Source organism: Pristiophorus japonicus, chromosome 16 (genome assembly GCF_044704955.1).
Source record: "Pristiophorus japonicus isolate sPriJap1 chromosome 16, sPriJap1.hap1, whole genome shotgun sequence".
NCBI lineage: Eukaryota > Metazoa > Chordata > Chondrichthyes > Pristiophoridae > Pristiophorus > Pristiophorus japonicus.
In genome coordinates this window covers 5627069-5642783 of record NC_091992.1, presented here as the reverse complement: position 1 = coordinate 5642783, position 15715 = coordinate 5627069, and the positions used below count along the sequence as shown (strand labels likewise).

Here is a 15715-nt window from a genome sequence, read left to right as displayed (position 1 = left end):
AAATCCACTCCTCAGTCTCTCAGCAGTCCGGGATAAATCCCATTTCTCCTGGTGTTTATTTGTTTTGAGTCCTTTCAGCTTGTCTACGACTTCAATCTCATTTATATTTAAGTCATGGATTTTGCTTTAGTACGCTTTTTTAGGGAGGGCATGAGTTCATGTTTTCCCTTGTGAATACGCGGAGGAAGTAATCACTCTGAATATTTATAGTTCATGCTCATCCTCAGTTTCAAGCCCTCGGTTTTCTACCTTTTAAGGTTCTCACCTAATCTCCGACTGATCTCTTGCGATTGTAGTACTGAAAGAAATTTTTAATGTTCTGTTTTGCCTCTGCCGATAGGTCTCTCTTTGCCTCACTGCTTAATCTCTTGACATGCTTCTGCGTGTTCGTACATGCATCCCAGTGGACCCCCTTCCCCTTTCTCCCTGCAGGGTTTGTAGGAGTAATTTTTCCTCCTTAACTTGTTTGTTAATTCATTTAGGGCCTTGCTTGTTTAGTCTGAGGTTACTGAACCAAGGTATGTATTTATCCTGCAAATTCACCATTATTCCTTTAATGGTGTTCCATTTTTCCCACCGACTGAGTACTGAGTATCCTCCTTTAACCTATTTGCATTAATTATTCCCTCATTTCTTTGAAATTAGCCATTAAAAGTCATGTACCTGGCTCCTGGTTTGTTGTATCTGAATCTCAGGTCATGTTAAACATACCCTCTGGGTACCACTTCTAATTCCACAAACTCTTCTGGATTACGTGACTCCACCAAGATAGTTCCACTGAAGATTTCAGCTAATCTTACTCAAGATTTGAATAAAAGTTGAACCTTTATCCAGCTCTTCTCTCTGTAGCTGAGGAGATAAGTAGGTGGCAAAATCCAGCTAGAAACCTAAAAACCTCACCTTGTAACCGGCCACTTGCAAAATCAATCCAGGTTGGATTTTACATTATTCACTATTCTCCAATATTTAAAAGAAAATTAATTGGAAAGATGAAGCATTATTTTTCTTTAATCCAACATCTATTTATTTTAATTTTATAATAATGTTGGCCGTGTGCAGCAGGTTGATAACGATTGGCAAGAGAAAAAGGTCAAGAAATCGGCAAGTCTCACAGCTGAAACATTAACCTATCTGGTGAAGACTCATTTCCTGCTCCCCTGACATCATTCGCAACACTGACCACCTAACTCTCTTTCTGGCTCCCATTGTGAATGTTTCTCTGCCCTCTGGTACTGTTCCGTTCCATGTCAAAGCTGCCACCATCACCCCCTTCCTCAAAAAACCCACCCAAGAATTCTCTGTCCCCCATCTCCAAACTCCTGGAATGTGTTGTCGCCTCCCAAATCCATGCCCATCTTTCCCACAACTCCACGTCGAATCTTTCCAATCGTGTTTCCGCCCCTGCCACAGCACGGAACCAGCCCTAATCAAATTACATCCTCTGTGACTATGACCGTGGTGCATTATCCCTCCTCATCCTTCTCAGTCTCTCGGCAATCTTTCACATGGTTGACCATGCCCTCCTCCTCCTCCTCCAACGCCTCTCCTTTGTTGTCCAGCTTTAGCGGGTCTGCCCTCGATTGGTTCCACTCTTACATATTCGATCACGATCAGAGCATCTCTGGCAATGGCTAATCTTCCCACCCCCGTAACATTAAGTCGGGAGTCCGGAGCCTTCCAAGGATCTATCCGTGACTTTCTCATCTACATGCTGCTCCTTAGCAACATCGTCCAGAGATATAATGGGGTGGGGGGAGGGTGATTTGGGGTCGTGTGGGAAGTTAAAAGTGTGAAAAATGTGAATCCTGACCAGAACCCGCATCTAACCCTCCCACTTCTGGTGTTAATGGAGGCGGGACGAGGGTCAGGTTGCCTACCTGCTCCCTGGAGGTGGGCTTTCCATTTAAATATTTATATTAGATTTAACCTCCATTTTGAATTTAACTTTAGCTGGTCAGGTTTTGCAGGCCTTGTGACACTTGCTTGTTGAAGTAAGGCGAGGGCTGCTGGATCCAGAAGGCAAATGGCATGTTGGCCTTCATAGCGAGAGGATTTGAGTATAGGAGCAGGGAGATCTTACTGCAGCCATACAGGGCCTTGGTGAGGCCACACCTTGAATATTGTGTTCAGTTTTGGTCTCCTAATCTGAGGAAGGACATTCTTGCTATTGAGGGAGTGCAGCGAAGGTTCACCAGACTGATTCCCGGGATGGCAGGACTGACATATGAAGAAAGACTGGATCGACTCGACTTATATTCACTAGAATTCAGAAGAATGAGTGGGGATCTCATAGAAACATATAAAATTCTGACGGGTTTGGACAGATTAGATATAGGAAGAATGTTCCCAATGTTGGGGAAGTCCAGAACCAGGGGTCAAAGTCTAAGGGTAAGGGGTAAGCCATTTGGGACAGAGATGAGGAAAAACTTCTTCACTCAGAGAATTGTGAACCTGTGGAATTCTCGACCACAGAAAGTTGTTGAAGCTAGTTTGTTAGATATATTCAAAAGGGAGTTAGATGTGGCCCTTACGGCTAAAGGGATCAAGGGGTATGGAGAGAAAGCAGGAATGGGGTACTGAAGTTGCATGATCAACCATGATTATATTGAACGGTGGTGCAGGCTCGAAGGGTCGAATGGCCTACTCCTGCACCTATTTTCTATGCTTCTATGTAACTGCCTTTACATTTACCTCTGGATCCAGCCTAACCCACGCCCCATGATCGGAGTCCCTCCCCTCCACCCCAGGAGGCCTCTAATCCCTCCACGAGGCCTCCCACTCCCACCCTGTTCCATTAAAACCGGAAGTGAGTGAGTTGGAGTCCCACCCAACCTAATCCTACTCATTTTGTGGGCTTAAAATTCCCCCCCCTTGTCTCTACCATTTAATATTTTATATGCCACAGCGAGGTGCCCCTTACATTTTTCTTTCTGGATTGTAGAATAAATAGCTCTAATTTTTCTTATCACTTATCCCCTTTAGACTTGGACTGAGTTTCGCAGCTGTTCTCTGCTACGTCGCCAATTCACATATCTGTTATCTGTGACTTGTTGACTGTGTTTTGTTTGTATCTTGTTCTCTAATATTCCTCCCTTTCCAATAAACTATCTTCACATAATCTCTTCCACTGGGAGGGGAGAGGAGAGACAAACAACCAGCAGCTGCTGGCTCCCTCAGGAGAGAAGGGAAGAAAAAGAAAGACTTGGATTTATATAGAAACATATATAGTGCCTTTCACGACCACCGGACGCCTCAAAGTGATTTACAGCCAATGAAGTACTTTTGGAGTATAGTCACTGTTGTTATATGGAAGAAGGTAAAAGGAAAAATCACATCTTTCATTGGTGAACTTGTGCATCAGGCAAAACTGGGAGTTAGATGTGGTTGAGGGCCTCCGAGAGGTTACCTCATCATCATCATCATCAGTACCCGTTTAAAATTAGGGAGACTAACCTAAAAAAAACCCTTTTGTTTAAACGGCAGATGAGACTAAGGATGAAATGGAACTGAATCAGGACAACTCTGAAATAAAGTCAGTAATGCTGAAGACAAAGTTAAAGAGCATGTATACAGCGGCAGGCGGTTGGAAGAATTTAGAGGCCGAAATTCGCTTGGTAATGCCGCCGATGGCTGTTTTTGCAGCTCGCATGCCAGCAGCCTTCCGTTGAGAAATTGAGTCGGCCTCCTGAGCTCCCGCCCCATTGGTGCCCAAGGATGAGTGTGCAATGCCACTGTTAGCGCTGCTGCTGCTCTCATCTTTGGCCGTGAAAACTGAATTTGTCAGTTTGAGGCGGCACCTAACGCCCGGCACTGAAATCAGTACTCAGGCGGTCACACCGGCTCAAAAACAGCCAGAACCAATTTCAACCCCTTAGCGTATTACTGAGATGCCAGTGATCATCGGTTGATCCAAAATTGGCAGGGTGAAATTTATAGCTGGAATCCACGTGGAATGAGTTGGAACTGGAGACAGGTGTTGAGAAAAGAAATGTGGCCGTGAAACCAGGTCTTGGAAAATACACAAACACTCGAGCAAGTCCTCCAAACTTGCTTTCCCTCCCGTACATTTTGGTCTTCCGACTCTGGTCTCCTGTGCTTTGCACCCTCCCTGCCCCACCACAGGTGGCAGAGCTTTCAGGCGCCTAGTCCCCGCTCCGGAACTCCATCCCCAAACCCATTCTGCTCACTGCTTCTATTTGCTCCTTTTAAAAGTAACCTATCAAAACCCAGCTCTTGACCCAAGCCTTCAATTATCCCTTAGAAACTCTCGGAACTTCTACACGAGCCTCGGGTGGGCAGAGGAAACGTTTCAGGGACACCTTCAAAGCCTCCCTGATAAAGTGCAACATCCCCACCGACACCTGGGAGTCCCTGACCAAAGACTGCACTAAATGGAGGAAGAGCATCAGGGAGGGCACTGAGCACCTCGAGTCTCGTTGCCGAGAGCATGCAGAAAACAAGCGCAGGCTGCGGAAGGAGCATGCGGCAAACCAGACTCCCCACCCACCCTTTCCTTCAACCACTGTCTGTCCCACCTGTGACAGAGACTGTAATTCCCGTATTAGACTGTTCAGTCACCTGAGAACTCGCTTTTAAGAGTTGAAGCAAGTCTTCCTCGATTTCGAGGGACTGCCAATGATGATGAGAAACTCTCGTGGTTCATTGTTTTGACCCTCTTACTACTACACTCTAAGGCATCATAGCACATTTTGTATACTGAAGATCATGATGCTTGGTTGCATTATGACTGAGGCAGGCTTGTTGGTACGTCTTTTCATATACTTATATTCATATATTATTCTTCCCCTTCAAATAGTTCGAAAAATTATCAAATTTAATATCCGTTTGTTTTCTACTGTTGATTTTGATTTGCATGTTTTTCAGTGAGTTGTGACGACCTCAAAGTGTCAGCACACTCGCCTCTGAGTCGGAAGGTTGTGGGTTCAAGTCCCACTCCAGGAACTTGAGCACAAAAATCCAGGCTGATACTCCAGCGCAGTGCTGAGGGAGCACTGCACTGTCAGAGGTGACATCTTTTGGATGAGGCCTTGTCTGCCCTCTCAGGTGGATGTAAAAGATCACATGGCACTCTTTCAAAGAAGTGCAGGGGAGTTATCCTGGCCAATATTTATCCCTCGATCAAAATAACAAAGAAGAAAGATTATCTGGTCATTATCACATTGGGAGTTTGTTGTGTGCAAATTGGCTGCATTACAACAGTGACTACATTTCAAAAGTACATCATTGGCTGTAAAGCACTTTGGGAGGTGGTCGTGAAAGACACTATATAAATGCAAGTCTTTCTTTTTCATCAGGGAATTAACTTGGAGGAATTACAAATCTATACGGATAGATCAGCTGCAGATACCCTGGTTACAAAACCTATTTTCAATGAGAAGGTCTCAAGGGCTGAACATGGGTACATGTGTCCACAGATGTACACCATTTTCTGAATTCCGCATTCCCAATTTTCTCCCCTCCTTTCCGTAACACGTTGGCTTATCATCGCCAGTACTTCACTCAATCCATCATTCCTCACGTATCCCCCGAAAAAGTTTGTGTCAGCAGGCTGAGTGAGGAATCCCAGCCACACCTGATCCTATCCGAAACTGGCATCTGTACACATAGACTTTCCAGCAGGTGTCACTGAACAGAGATCAGAAGCAGGGGCGATGATGAATTTATCCCCTCCCAAGCTTGGGTGTACTGAGACCAGCTGTAATCCTCACGGGCGATTTTAACCCTACTTGCTCGGCAGAAACCTGGTAGGTGAGCAGTTAGTAACGCCCTGGCTCTTGTCTGTCCGAAAGCAACATCTGCAATTTTAACCTGCTCTCCTGAGCCGGCAGCAAGGACGCGCGGCCAGAGCCAGCAGGGTCCTTCTTTACATATGCAAGCTGCGGCCCAATAACATCATTGAAACCCGACTGTCATTTTAACTCAGGCCTGAGCGGGGAGTCCACCTGGTGTTAAATTCGGGGCCATGTGTCACCATCTGAGATCAGCTAACACATGTCAGATCAAGAACCCAACCAGGGACCTTTTTGATGCAATTGTGGCAGCAATTTAGCCATTTTAAATAAATTCAAATCAGTAAAGCATTGTTCTGAAAGTTTTGAAACAACTGTGCTATACTGGACTCCCAATGACACCCTTTCTCCGCCCCCCCCATCAACCCTCCATTTCCATTTCCACCCTTGCAATTTTACGTCAGGCAGAAATAGAGCTATGTCCCAGAATGTCCTAGCAATTAGTTCGCGTCAGCCCGCCACTGAGTGAAGGAAATGGGCTGGCCCGAAGCTCACCCAATATTGGGCCTCGGGCTTCATTTACATGAGTCCAGCGAGCTGCAGACACCCGCTGGCCATCCCCAGGCAGCTGCTGGTGAAGAGGATGTCAATTTTGGGCCGCTGCATCTCTGGCAACAGGCCTCAGGTAGGTCCTGGGCGAGGGAGTGGAAACGATCGGAAGGGAGGGAGAGGGATAGCGATTGGTAAAGGTTGGGGGGGGGGGGAGGCGATCCGGAGAGACGATCAGGGAAGGGGGAGGCCATCAGCAGGATTGGGGTAATTAGGAGCGGGAAGGCAATTGAGAGAGGGGGCATTCAGGGCAGCCCAATTTTTTTTTAAAAGGGGGCCTCAAACATATGTCAGGCCCCCTGCTGCATATGCAAAGGGTCTAATGCCTGTTTCAGGCATGTGCCCTGGACACCTCAATCTGCCTTTAGCAATATGGCGGGCAATTCCAGTGCATAATGAGCACGGGTGCCCTAGCCCATCATGCATACGTAGGCGCCCTGTTCCGCACCTGAAAAACAGGTGCGGCGCTATCGAATTTCAAGGCCAATGAAGCCACTGGCAATTCACAAGGTTCAAGCAAAGGTCAGTCTCTACTGCTCACGGAGAAGTTAAATCAAGCAGTTTATATTTCAAACCACAGCCATCAGCGATGAAACCATGCTTTTGATATTACCAGTAGTTTTATACTGTAAATGAAAAGCGCCCTCTGCTATTTATGGACCCCGCCAAAACATACTCTAACATTTTTAACTACGTTAAATTTAAAACAGAAAAAAAACACAAATACAATATTTTGAAAACTACGAAAAAATGGATTTAAACAGGCTAAAAGCTGGATCACCTCAGTTTAGCCATACTATTATAGTCATTATATTTCTCATCTTGTAAGGTTTACCTTGAATGCCAAAAAAAAACAATAAAAAAAACACATTTCTTTCTCATTACATCTCGGTGCGTTTCTGATCTCTCCCTACCTTTTGTTGCAGTGCAGTTGGTAGATGGGGGTTTTGAATTGGATGGACTTGACCATTTCGCCATTACGGAGTGAGTACAGATCCACACAGCAGTATGGTGGGCTGGAGACAGAGAGAAACATGAATGAAGTTACATGCAACATGCTGAACTGGTTCGAAGCACTGAACTAGCTGGCCTGAAAGTACCTTCAGTTTTATGATGCAGCGCTGCAAATGTTTTCAAAACATGAGTCTTAAAAAAAAAGGCAATCTAAATAAAGAAACCAGGAAGAACACTCCAGGCAATGCAGTTAATTCCTGCAATACATCCAATCTTTGCCTAACCAAGAACTGTCATCACCCGATCAATAGGATAAGTGATCTGGCCCTTCTACACTTACTGCATGGAGCTACCCAAGTATTTCAATCTTGCATAACTTGTCTCAAAGCCAGTAAAAAAATGCCAATCTGTGAGCAGATCTGAGCAATAAGAACTGCTTTGCCCCACACAACGTGTGTGTACCAGGAAACACATGCTGAGACTGCAAAGTCACATTCACAACTGCGTGAAGGGCACCGCTCGACCATGAACCAACTGGATCAGACAAATGCAACTTCCTTGCATTTGAGCACCGTCACCACCAGGCAACCAAGAAGACAGTACCAGTGGCACAAGACTCAACACCCAATTTTCTTTTCAGACTCCCTCCTCTTTCTGTTTCGACCTCTGGTGGCATGACATGCGCAGTCAGGAGGAAACACCGCAGGTGTTCTACATTTAATGGAAGGAAACTTCAGCAACTTAACCCATCACCATTACCCCCTTTCCAAGCAGTTTCCCCTCCACTGCCAGTCAGGGCGTTCTTTGCGGCAACTGGCAAAGATACTCAACTGAAGCATAGTGAATGGTGATGTGAACTCAGACCTTCTGGCTGGGACTATATTATTCCAACCACTTGACGACTGGTCAATGAAGTTCAGAACACATTAAAATCCTGGGGGAAAACATAAGAAATAGGAGCAGGAGTAGGTCATTTGTCCCCTTGAGCCTGCTCCAGCCATTCAATAAGATCATGTCTGATCTGATCTTGGCCTCAACTCCACTTTCCAACCCTCTCCCCATAACCGTTCACTCCCTTATCATTCAGAAATCTGTCTATCTCCACCTTAAATATATTCAATGACCCAGCCTCCACAGCTCTCTGGGGTAGAGAATTCCAAAGATTCATGACCCGCTGAGAGAAGAAATTCTTCCTCATCTCCATTTTAAATGGGCGACCCCTTATTCTGAAACTATATGACCCCTAGTTCTAGATTTCCCCACGAGGAGAAATCGCTAAAGAAGCACCGAGAATAGGTTTCAGTGCAAGATAGACAAAATAGCTAAAACCTTTGGTGATTCAGCATAAAAGTTAGGGAATAATTTATTTTGGTATTTAAATCTTATATATAATATATAGGTGTGTTACTTTGCATATTACAACAACGATGCAATAACTAAATAATGCTACTTCCTCTTTCAGAGGCTTATGCAGTACAAATGCTGTGGTGAGGCTACAATCACTGAATTCAGTGACCTTTTCGCACTGCAGTACTCATGACAACTCAATTACTTCAGTCATGGAATGTATGTCCCAAATTTTGGATCCGCTCAGATGTGGTTCAGGGAAAGAAATATTCCCCACAACAAATATCCCCAAGTTTCAATCAAGGGGGTGGGTGGGGTTGTGAACATTCATTCAAAATGGACACATTTCATTGAGAAAATGTGTCTTCCCTTTGTTGAACTAGTGTGGACAGCAGGTAATTCATGGAATATAATGGACATATTAATGACACACACACACAAAAGATAGTGCATGGGGTTTGAAACAGGCACAAACATCTGAGATGGAAACAATTAAATGGCAAATGAGAAAAATATACATCACTCAATAGTTTTAAAGACTTAATCTATTTTTTTAACAATTCTCCAATCCAAGATGCGTCAATTTAACATTATGTGTAAAATATAAGAAAATTAGTCACAGGTAAAGATGAGAAGGACACAAAAAGGAAGAAAGGATGTTAAATTCTTATTTCAGTGCACGAAATTCTGATGATGGTCAAAGACATCTGAAAAAGACAGAAATGTCAGTGCTCATCACAAATGTGCAAATAATTAAAGCTGAAAAGTGGGAACTATCAATGCGATTTGAATTCGGAAATTTAAACCAGACCAAATTAATGTTTGGGTTATGGGACAGTTCTTGCAAGAAAGTAGATCAGTAAGCACCAAATAATCCACTATTTTCATGTGCATTTCTGACTTACTGGATATCATGGGTGGAGTGAGGGGGAGGGAGAAAGTAAACACAATAAAAGTCCTTAATATTGTTATTTTGTTAACCAAATTAGCATACAAGACAACAAATTAAAAACCGAAGTCAGAAAAAAAAGACAACTATACTTAGTTCAAATTAAAATAATGTTATACAATTTATTTCAGATCTAAATATATCTCTATGTCTTGCATCCAATGCATGTCCATAACATTTTTGGGACAGGAGGAGGCCATTCAGCCCTTCGAGCCTGCTGCGCCATTCAATTAGATCAGTACCTCTACTCCAGTTACCTGCCTTTGTCCCTTGATACTCTTTTAACTAACAAAAATCTACCTAACTCAGTCTTGAAAGCTCCAATTGTCCCCATATTCACAACCTGTTGGGGGAAGAGTGTTCCAGATTTCTGCCACACTTAGGAGCCAAGCTTCAGCCTGAGTTGCTCCTGTTTTTTTGGAGCAACAGGTTTAGAATGGAGTATCTTAGAAATTGCAATTCTCGGCATTTAGTTTGCTCCAGTTCGAGTCAGTTAGAACAGTTTCAGTTTGGAACAGATTTTTTTTCAAAAAGGGGGCGTGTCCGGCCACTTACGCCCGTTTTGAAAGTTTAGGCAGTGAAAACTTACTCCAAACTAAGTTAGAATGGAGTAAGTGTAGGTTTTTGTACGCTCAGAAAAACCTTGCCTACACTTAGAAAATCAGGCGTAAGGAATGGGGGGGGGTTTAAAAGAAAGTTTACAAACATTAAACACTTCAGTTTTACAAATAAAGAGCCATCATTAATAATAAACGATAAATACATCAATAAATCAACCAATAAATCAATCAAAAAAAATTAATAACAAAAACATTTTTACTCACTGACTGCAGCACCGGGAGCCCTCCAACAGCGTGCTGGGACCGCCCACCCTCTCCCCCCCCCCACCCAGTGTGTCTCTCTCTGTCTGTGTGTCTCTCACTCTCTGTCTGTCAGTGTCATTTTCTCTGTCCGTCAGTGTCTGCGTTTCTGACAGCGAGGGAGTGGGGGGGGGGGGGGGAGAGGAGGAGAGGGAGAGGAGAGGGGGAGGGGAGGAGAGGGAGGGAGGGGGGGAGGAGTGGAGAGGGAGGGAGGGAGGGGGGGAGGAGAGGAGAGGGAGGGAGGGGGGGAGGAGAGGGAGGGAGGGAGGAGAAGGAGGGAGGGGGCAAGGAGAGGGAGGAGGCTGAACGGGCCCGGCTGACGTGAAGAAGCCGGGCCCAAGACTTCAGGCGGGGCCCGCACACAGCAAGATGCCGGGCGGGCGGGCTCCGCCAAAGGAATTAAAGGTAGGTGGCCAAGGGAAGCGGGAGCTTGGAGGGGGGGGTCGCTGGAGCGCGGGGGGAGTCGTCGGAGCGCGGGGGGAGTCGTCGGAGCGCGGGGGAGAGCGGAGCAGGAGCTGTGGGGGTCGTCGGAACAGGAGCTGGGTGGTCGTCGGAGCGGGAGCTGGGGGGGGGCGTCGAGAGAACCAGCTGGAGCTGGACGAGGGAGGTGCAGCCTGATCCTCGCAGCCCCAGTGAGGCCATTCGGACAGGGCTAGGGGCTGTGTGCTTCGGGCCCCTCCCACACAGTTTTGGGTGCCTGGAGCTACTGCACATGCGCGCCCACTATAGCGCGCCTGTGCAGAGGTCCGGCACTGATTTCAGTGCAGGGACCTGGCTCCGCCCCCCACAGCTCGTGCTGCGCTGCACGGAACTGCAAAGGACCTGCAGGGAGCCGGAGAATCTGCAGGATAGGGGACCCAAGTTTCGGCTGGAGTTGCTCCTATTTTTTTGGAGCAACTAGTTTAGTTTGGAGTATCTTAGAAATCGCAATTCTCGGCATTTAGTTTGCTCCAGTTCTCATGAGTTAGTTTAGTTTCATTTTAGTTCAGTTTTTTTTCCAAAAGCGAAAAGTTACTCCAAACTAACTTAGAACGGAGTAAGTGTCGACTTTTGTACACTCAGAAAAAGCTTGCGTACACTTTAGAAATTAGGCGCAGGTAGCAAGAAATAGGGGGGTGGGGGAGAAGGGAAGTTAGGGGATTTTCCAAAGCATTAAACACTTCACTTTTACCAATAAAGAGCCATCATCAATAATAAATGATAAATAAATCAATCAATCAAAAAAAATCAATAAATCAATAACTAAAAAATTTTAAAGTTTCTACTCACCTACTGCAGCACCTATCCATTCGGGAGCAGCGGGAGCCCTCCAACAGCACAAGCAGCCCTGCCTGCCGAAGAACTGGTCGGGTGCGCCCCGCTGCCGAGGAAGTGTTCGGGCGGGGTCTGCCACCGGGGAGGAGTTTGGGCGGGCCCCGCCACCGAGGTGGTGGTCAGGCGTGGCCCGCCGCCGAGGAGGTGTTCGGGTGAGGCCTGCCACTGGGGAGGAGTTCGGGCGGGGCCTGTCACCAGGGAGGTGGGTAGGCGGGCCCCGCTGCCGAGGTGGTGTTCGGGTGAGGCCTGCCACTGGGGAGGAGTTCGGGCGGGGCCTGTCACCAGGGAGGTGGGTAGACGGGCCCCCGCTGCCGAGGTGGTGTTCGGGTGAGGCCTGCCACTGGGGAGGAGTTCGGGCGGGGCCTGTCACCAGGGAGGTGGGTAGGCGGGCCCCGCTGCCGAGGTGGTGTTCGGGTGAGGCCTGCCACTGGGGAGGAGTTCGGGCGGGTGGGACCTGCCGAAGAGCTGCTGGTCGGGCTGCCCCATCGCAGAGCTGGTGTTCGGGCGGGCCGGTGAGGAGGCCTCCAGGTAAGGGCAGAGGCGAGGGACTGTGGGGCAGGCAGGCCACTCGGCCCGGGATATGGGCGGCGAACATCGCAACGTCCCTTCGGCCAAGGATAGGGTCGCCCGAAGACAGGACGCGCTGGGAGGGCCAGGAGCTACTGCGCACACGCGCAGCTGCTGGCACTCTTTTTGGTGCAGGGCTGTAGCTCCGCACCCAGATGCTTGTGCTGTGCTGCGCCGACTGCTAAACAGGCCTGCTGAACACCGAGAATTGCGAGCTAAGTTTTAGGTGCGCTTTTAATTCTACAAAACAGGCGGGCCTCTTGGAGGTGCGCCGTTCTACGGAATATCCGAAACCTGGGCCCTCTGTATCTAGCCTATCAAATCCTTTTAATGTTTTAAACACCTTGAGCAGATCATCCCTCAGCCTTCTATACTCAAGGGTAACTCGGTATCCCACATGTAAATCTCTGTAGCACATTTTCTTTAAAGTATGAAAAAAAGACACCAAGTCATTCGCTGGTTTCTTTCGACCTTGAGGAGTAGCTGAGAATTCACCAGCTGCCAACCTACAGAACCTCCCCACCAGCAGCAATCAGCCTCTAACAGGCCTCAGGACGTAACTATTTACAGAAACTTAAGGTTATGCACAGCTCTACCTCATCAGCAGAATGATATACCGTGCGTGAGATGGTATAACATTCCTGTCCTCATAATACGATGAGCAAGGTGATACGAAATCCATTCGTTAATATTGAAAACTAAAAGTTCTGTTGAGCAGTACGATGCCACTATAGGTAAGGTACAGATTTGATTTTCTCACATCTCATAATTCCAGATCTCACTGGGTGGAGGCAAGGTCAGAGCTGCCAACACAGAAAGCAAAATTGGAACCAGTCTTGCCCTTCTAGTAGCCAGCTCAAAACAGCAATGGTAGATGCCCAATGGCAGACTATCAGCTTCCCTCTTGGCCCCAGCTAGCATGTGATCGGACGGGAAAAAAATAAAGAGAGAGTTTAACCATGAACAAAATATAAATAATTCTCTGCTCCTTTTCAATTATTTATGCGATGGTAATAAAAAAAAATGATTCCGCCAATGGATCCAGAACCATCTGGAGCGGTTGACTGCCTTATGACTAACTTATGGATCTGTCCACAAGGATGTCATAATATTTCATCATGATGCATACAATTTATGGCGCTGCCTGGTATCTAATTGTGAAAAACAACTTCAGCTGCACCATGATGTACCACAGTCATTTTAGTTGGAACCGCAGACCATTGCAGTCTCATTCCTCTCCCAACTCGACATGTGCCTGCATCCTAATTTTGTTAATTAAAAAAAAAATCTCTGTGTTCTAAAGAATAAGATACACAAAGAAATGTACTTTGAGGCTGTAACACTCAAATTAATTATCATACCACAACTAATTATGCATCATGGCATTATCTGAATCCTCCCATTTTAATGATTTATAACACATTCCAAAGAACTATAATCTGTCTGCTATATCTAAGTGCCGTAACGTACAGGGCTACGGACCAAGAGCTGGAAAGTAGGATTAGGCTGGAAAGCTCTTTTTGGGCCGGGATAGACACAATGGGTCAAATGGCCTCCTTCTGTGCTGCAAATTTCGATGATCTATGATTCTATACATTTTATCCCCAGTGTGTACTTGAGAAATTGCACCCCTGTTGCAATGTATGCACCCGTGGGTGTGCTCACAGGTTTGTAGAGCTGTTGATATTGGGGACTTGGCCTGTAGGGTGTTGCACGGAGCAGTCCCATGCAATAAATTTTTAAGCCGGTTCACGGGCTCCCAGGTCGCCTGCAATTTCTGCGGTCTGGAGGAGTCCGTGTTTCATGTTTTTATTGGATGTACGAGGTTGCAGCCCCTGTTCCATTATTTAAAGGGGCTGCTCCTCAATTTCTGGCTGCACTTCAGTCCCACACTCCTGATCTTTGGGCACCCTGTGCGGAGGGGAGCGGGTAGGTCCAAGGGCCTTCTCGTAGGACTGCTCCTGGGCACAGCCAAGGGTGCCATCAGCCGGTCCAGGCAGCGGGCGGTCGAGGGGGTCGTTCAGCCTGACTGCCTGCCTCTCTTCCGTGGTTACATCCGCGCCAGGGTGTCCTTGGAGATGGAGCACGCGGTGTCCACTGGTACGCTCGCGGCCTTCCGCGAGAGGTGGGCGCCGGAGGGACTGGAATGCATTATCACCCCGGGCAACCAAATTTTAATTTGATTTTATATGTTTTAAAGTTTAATTTGTTTTAATTGCCGGGTTTTAGTGTCCCATTCCCCTTTTATAGGGAGCACTTGTGTATATATATATCTCTGGTTTTACTGCCCAAAAAACCCCCCAACAAACCCACAAAAATCACAAAAAAAAAGGGCACGTGAAAAGAGTTTAGAGTGTCCCCCAGATCGGGGGGCACTTGACTTAAATGTTTAATTTTGTCCTATCAAAAGAGTTGTAGAGCTGTTGATATTGGGGACTTGGCCTGGAGGGTGTTGCATGGAGCAGTCCCATGCAATAAGTTTTTAAGTCGGTTTATGGGCTCCCAGGCCGCCTGTAATTTCTCCGGTCTACAGGAGTCCGTGTTCCATGTATATATTGAATGTGCGAGGTTGCAGCCCCACTTCCAATATTTGAAGAGGCTGCTCCTCAAATTCTGGTTGCACTTCAGTCCCACACTCCTGATCTTTGGGCACCCTGTGCGGAGGGGAGCGGGCAGGTCAGAAGGCCTCCTCGTAGGACTGCACCTAGGCATGGCCAAGGGGGCCATCATCCGGTCCAGGCAGCGGGCGGTCGAGGGGGTCGTTCAGACCGACTGCCTGCCTCTCTTCTGTGGTTACATCCAAGCCAGGGTGTCCCTGGAGATGGAGCACACGGTGTCCACCGGTACGCTCGCGGCCTTCCGCGAGAGGTGGGCACCGGAGGGACTGGAGTGCATCATCATCCCCGGCGACTAAATTTTAATTTGATCCTTAATGTTTAAAGTTTAATTTGTCTATGTTTGTCGGTTTTAGTGCTCCCCCCCCACCCCCCGCTTTTAGCCAGGGGGCACTTGTATAATTTGTGTTTTTCTGCCCTCAAAAAAAAAACAAGGGGGTACTTGAAAAGTTCTTTGGAGTGTGCCCCCTTCCCTCCTTTAATCAGGGGGCACTTGATTATTAGTTTACTACAAAATAGTTGCACATCTGTTGAGTGGGAGTGGCTTAGCCAGTCACATGATGTTCACAAGACTCAATAAAACCCCAGCCAGTTGGGCTCAGGGGATCTACGATGAGGCCGGTGGTTGTGAGCCTGGTGGATGAACTGTAATGTGTAGTGTGATTGTTAAACTATTGTGTTCCTAACACAGATGAGGCTGCACACAGGGAGGTTAAAGTAACAGTGATCTCAGTCTTTAATAAGACACTC

General features: G+C 46.9%; 1 protein-coding gene across 2 annotated transcripts in view; it reads right to left on the bottom strand.

Moving 5' to 3' along the window:
- Positions 1-15715, bottom strand: part of bcas3 (BCAS3 microtubule associated cell migration factor) — a 936691-nt gene that overhangs the window by 754574 nt on the left and 166402 nt on the right. For both annotated transcript variants that reach the window (XM_070856931.1, XM_070856932.1), the window contains exon 8: positions 7274-7375. In XM_070856931.1, the coding sequence (XP_070713032.1) occupies positions 7274-7375 (102 nt within the window). The remainder of the gene's footprint in view (positions 1-7273; positions 7376-15715) is intronic.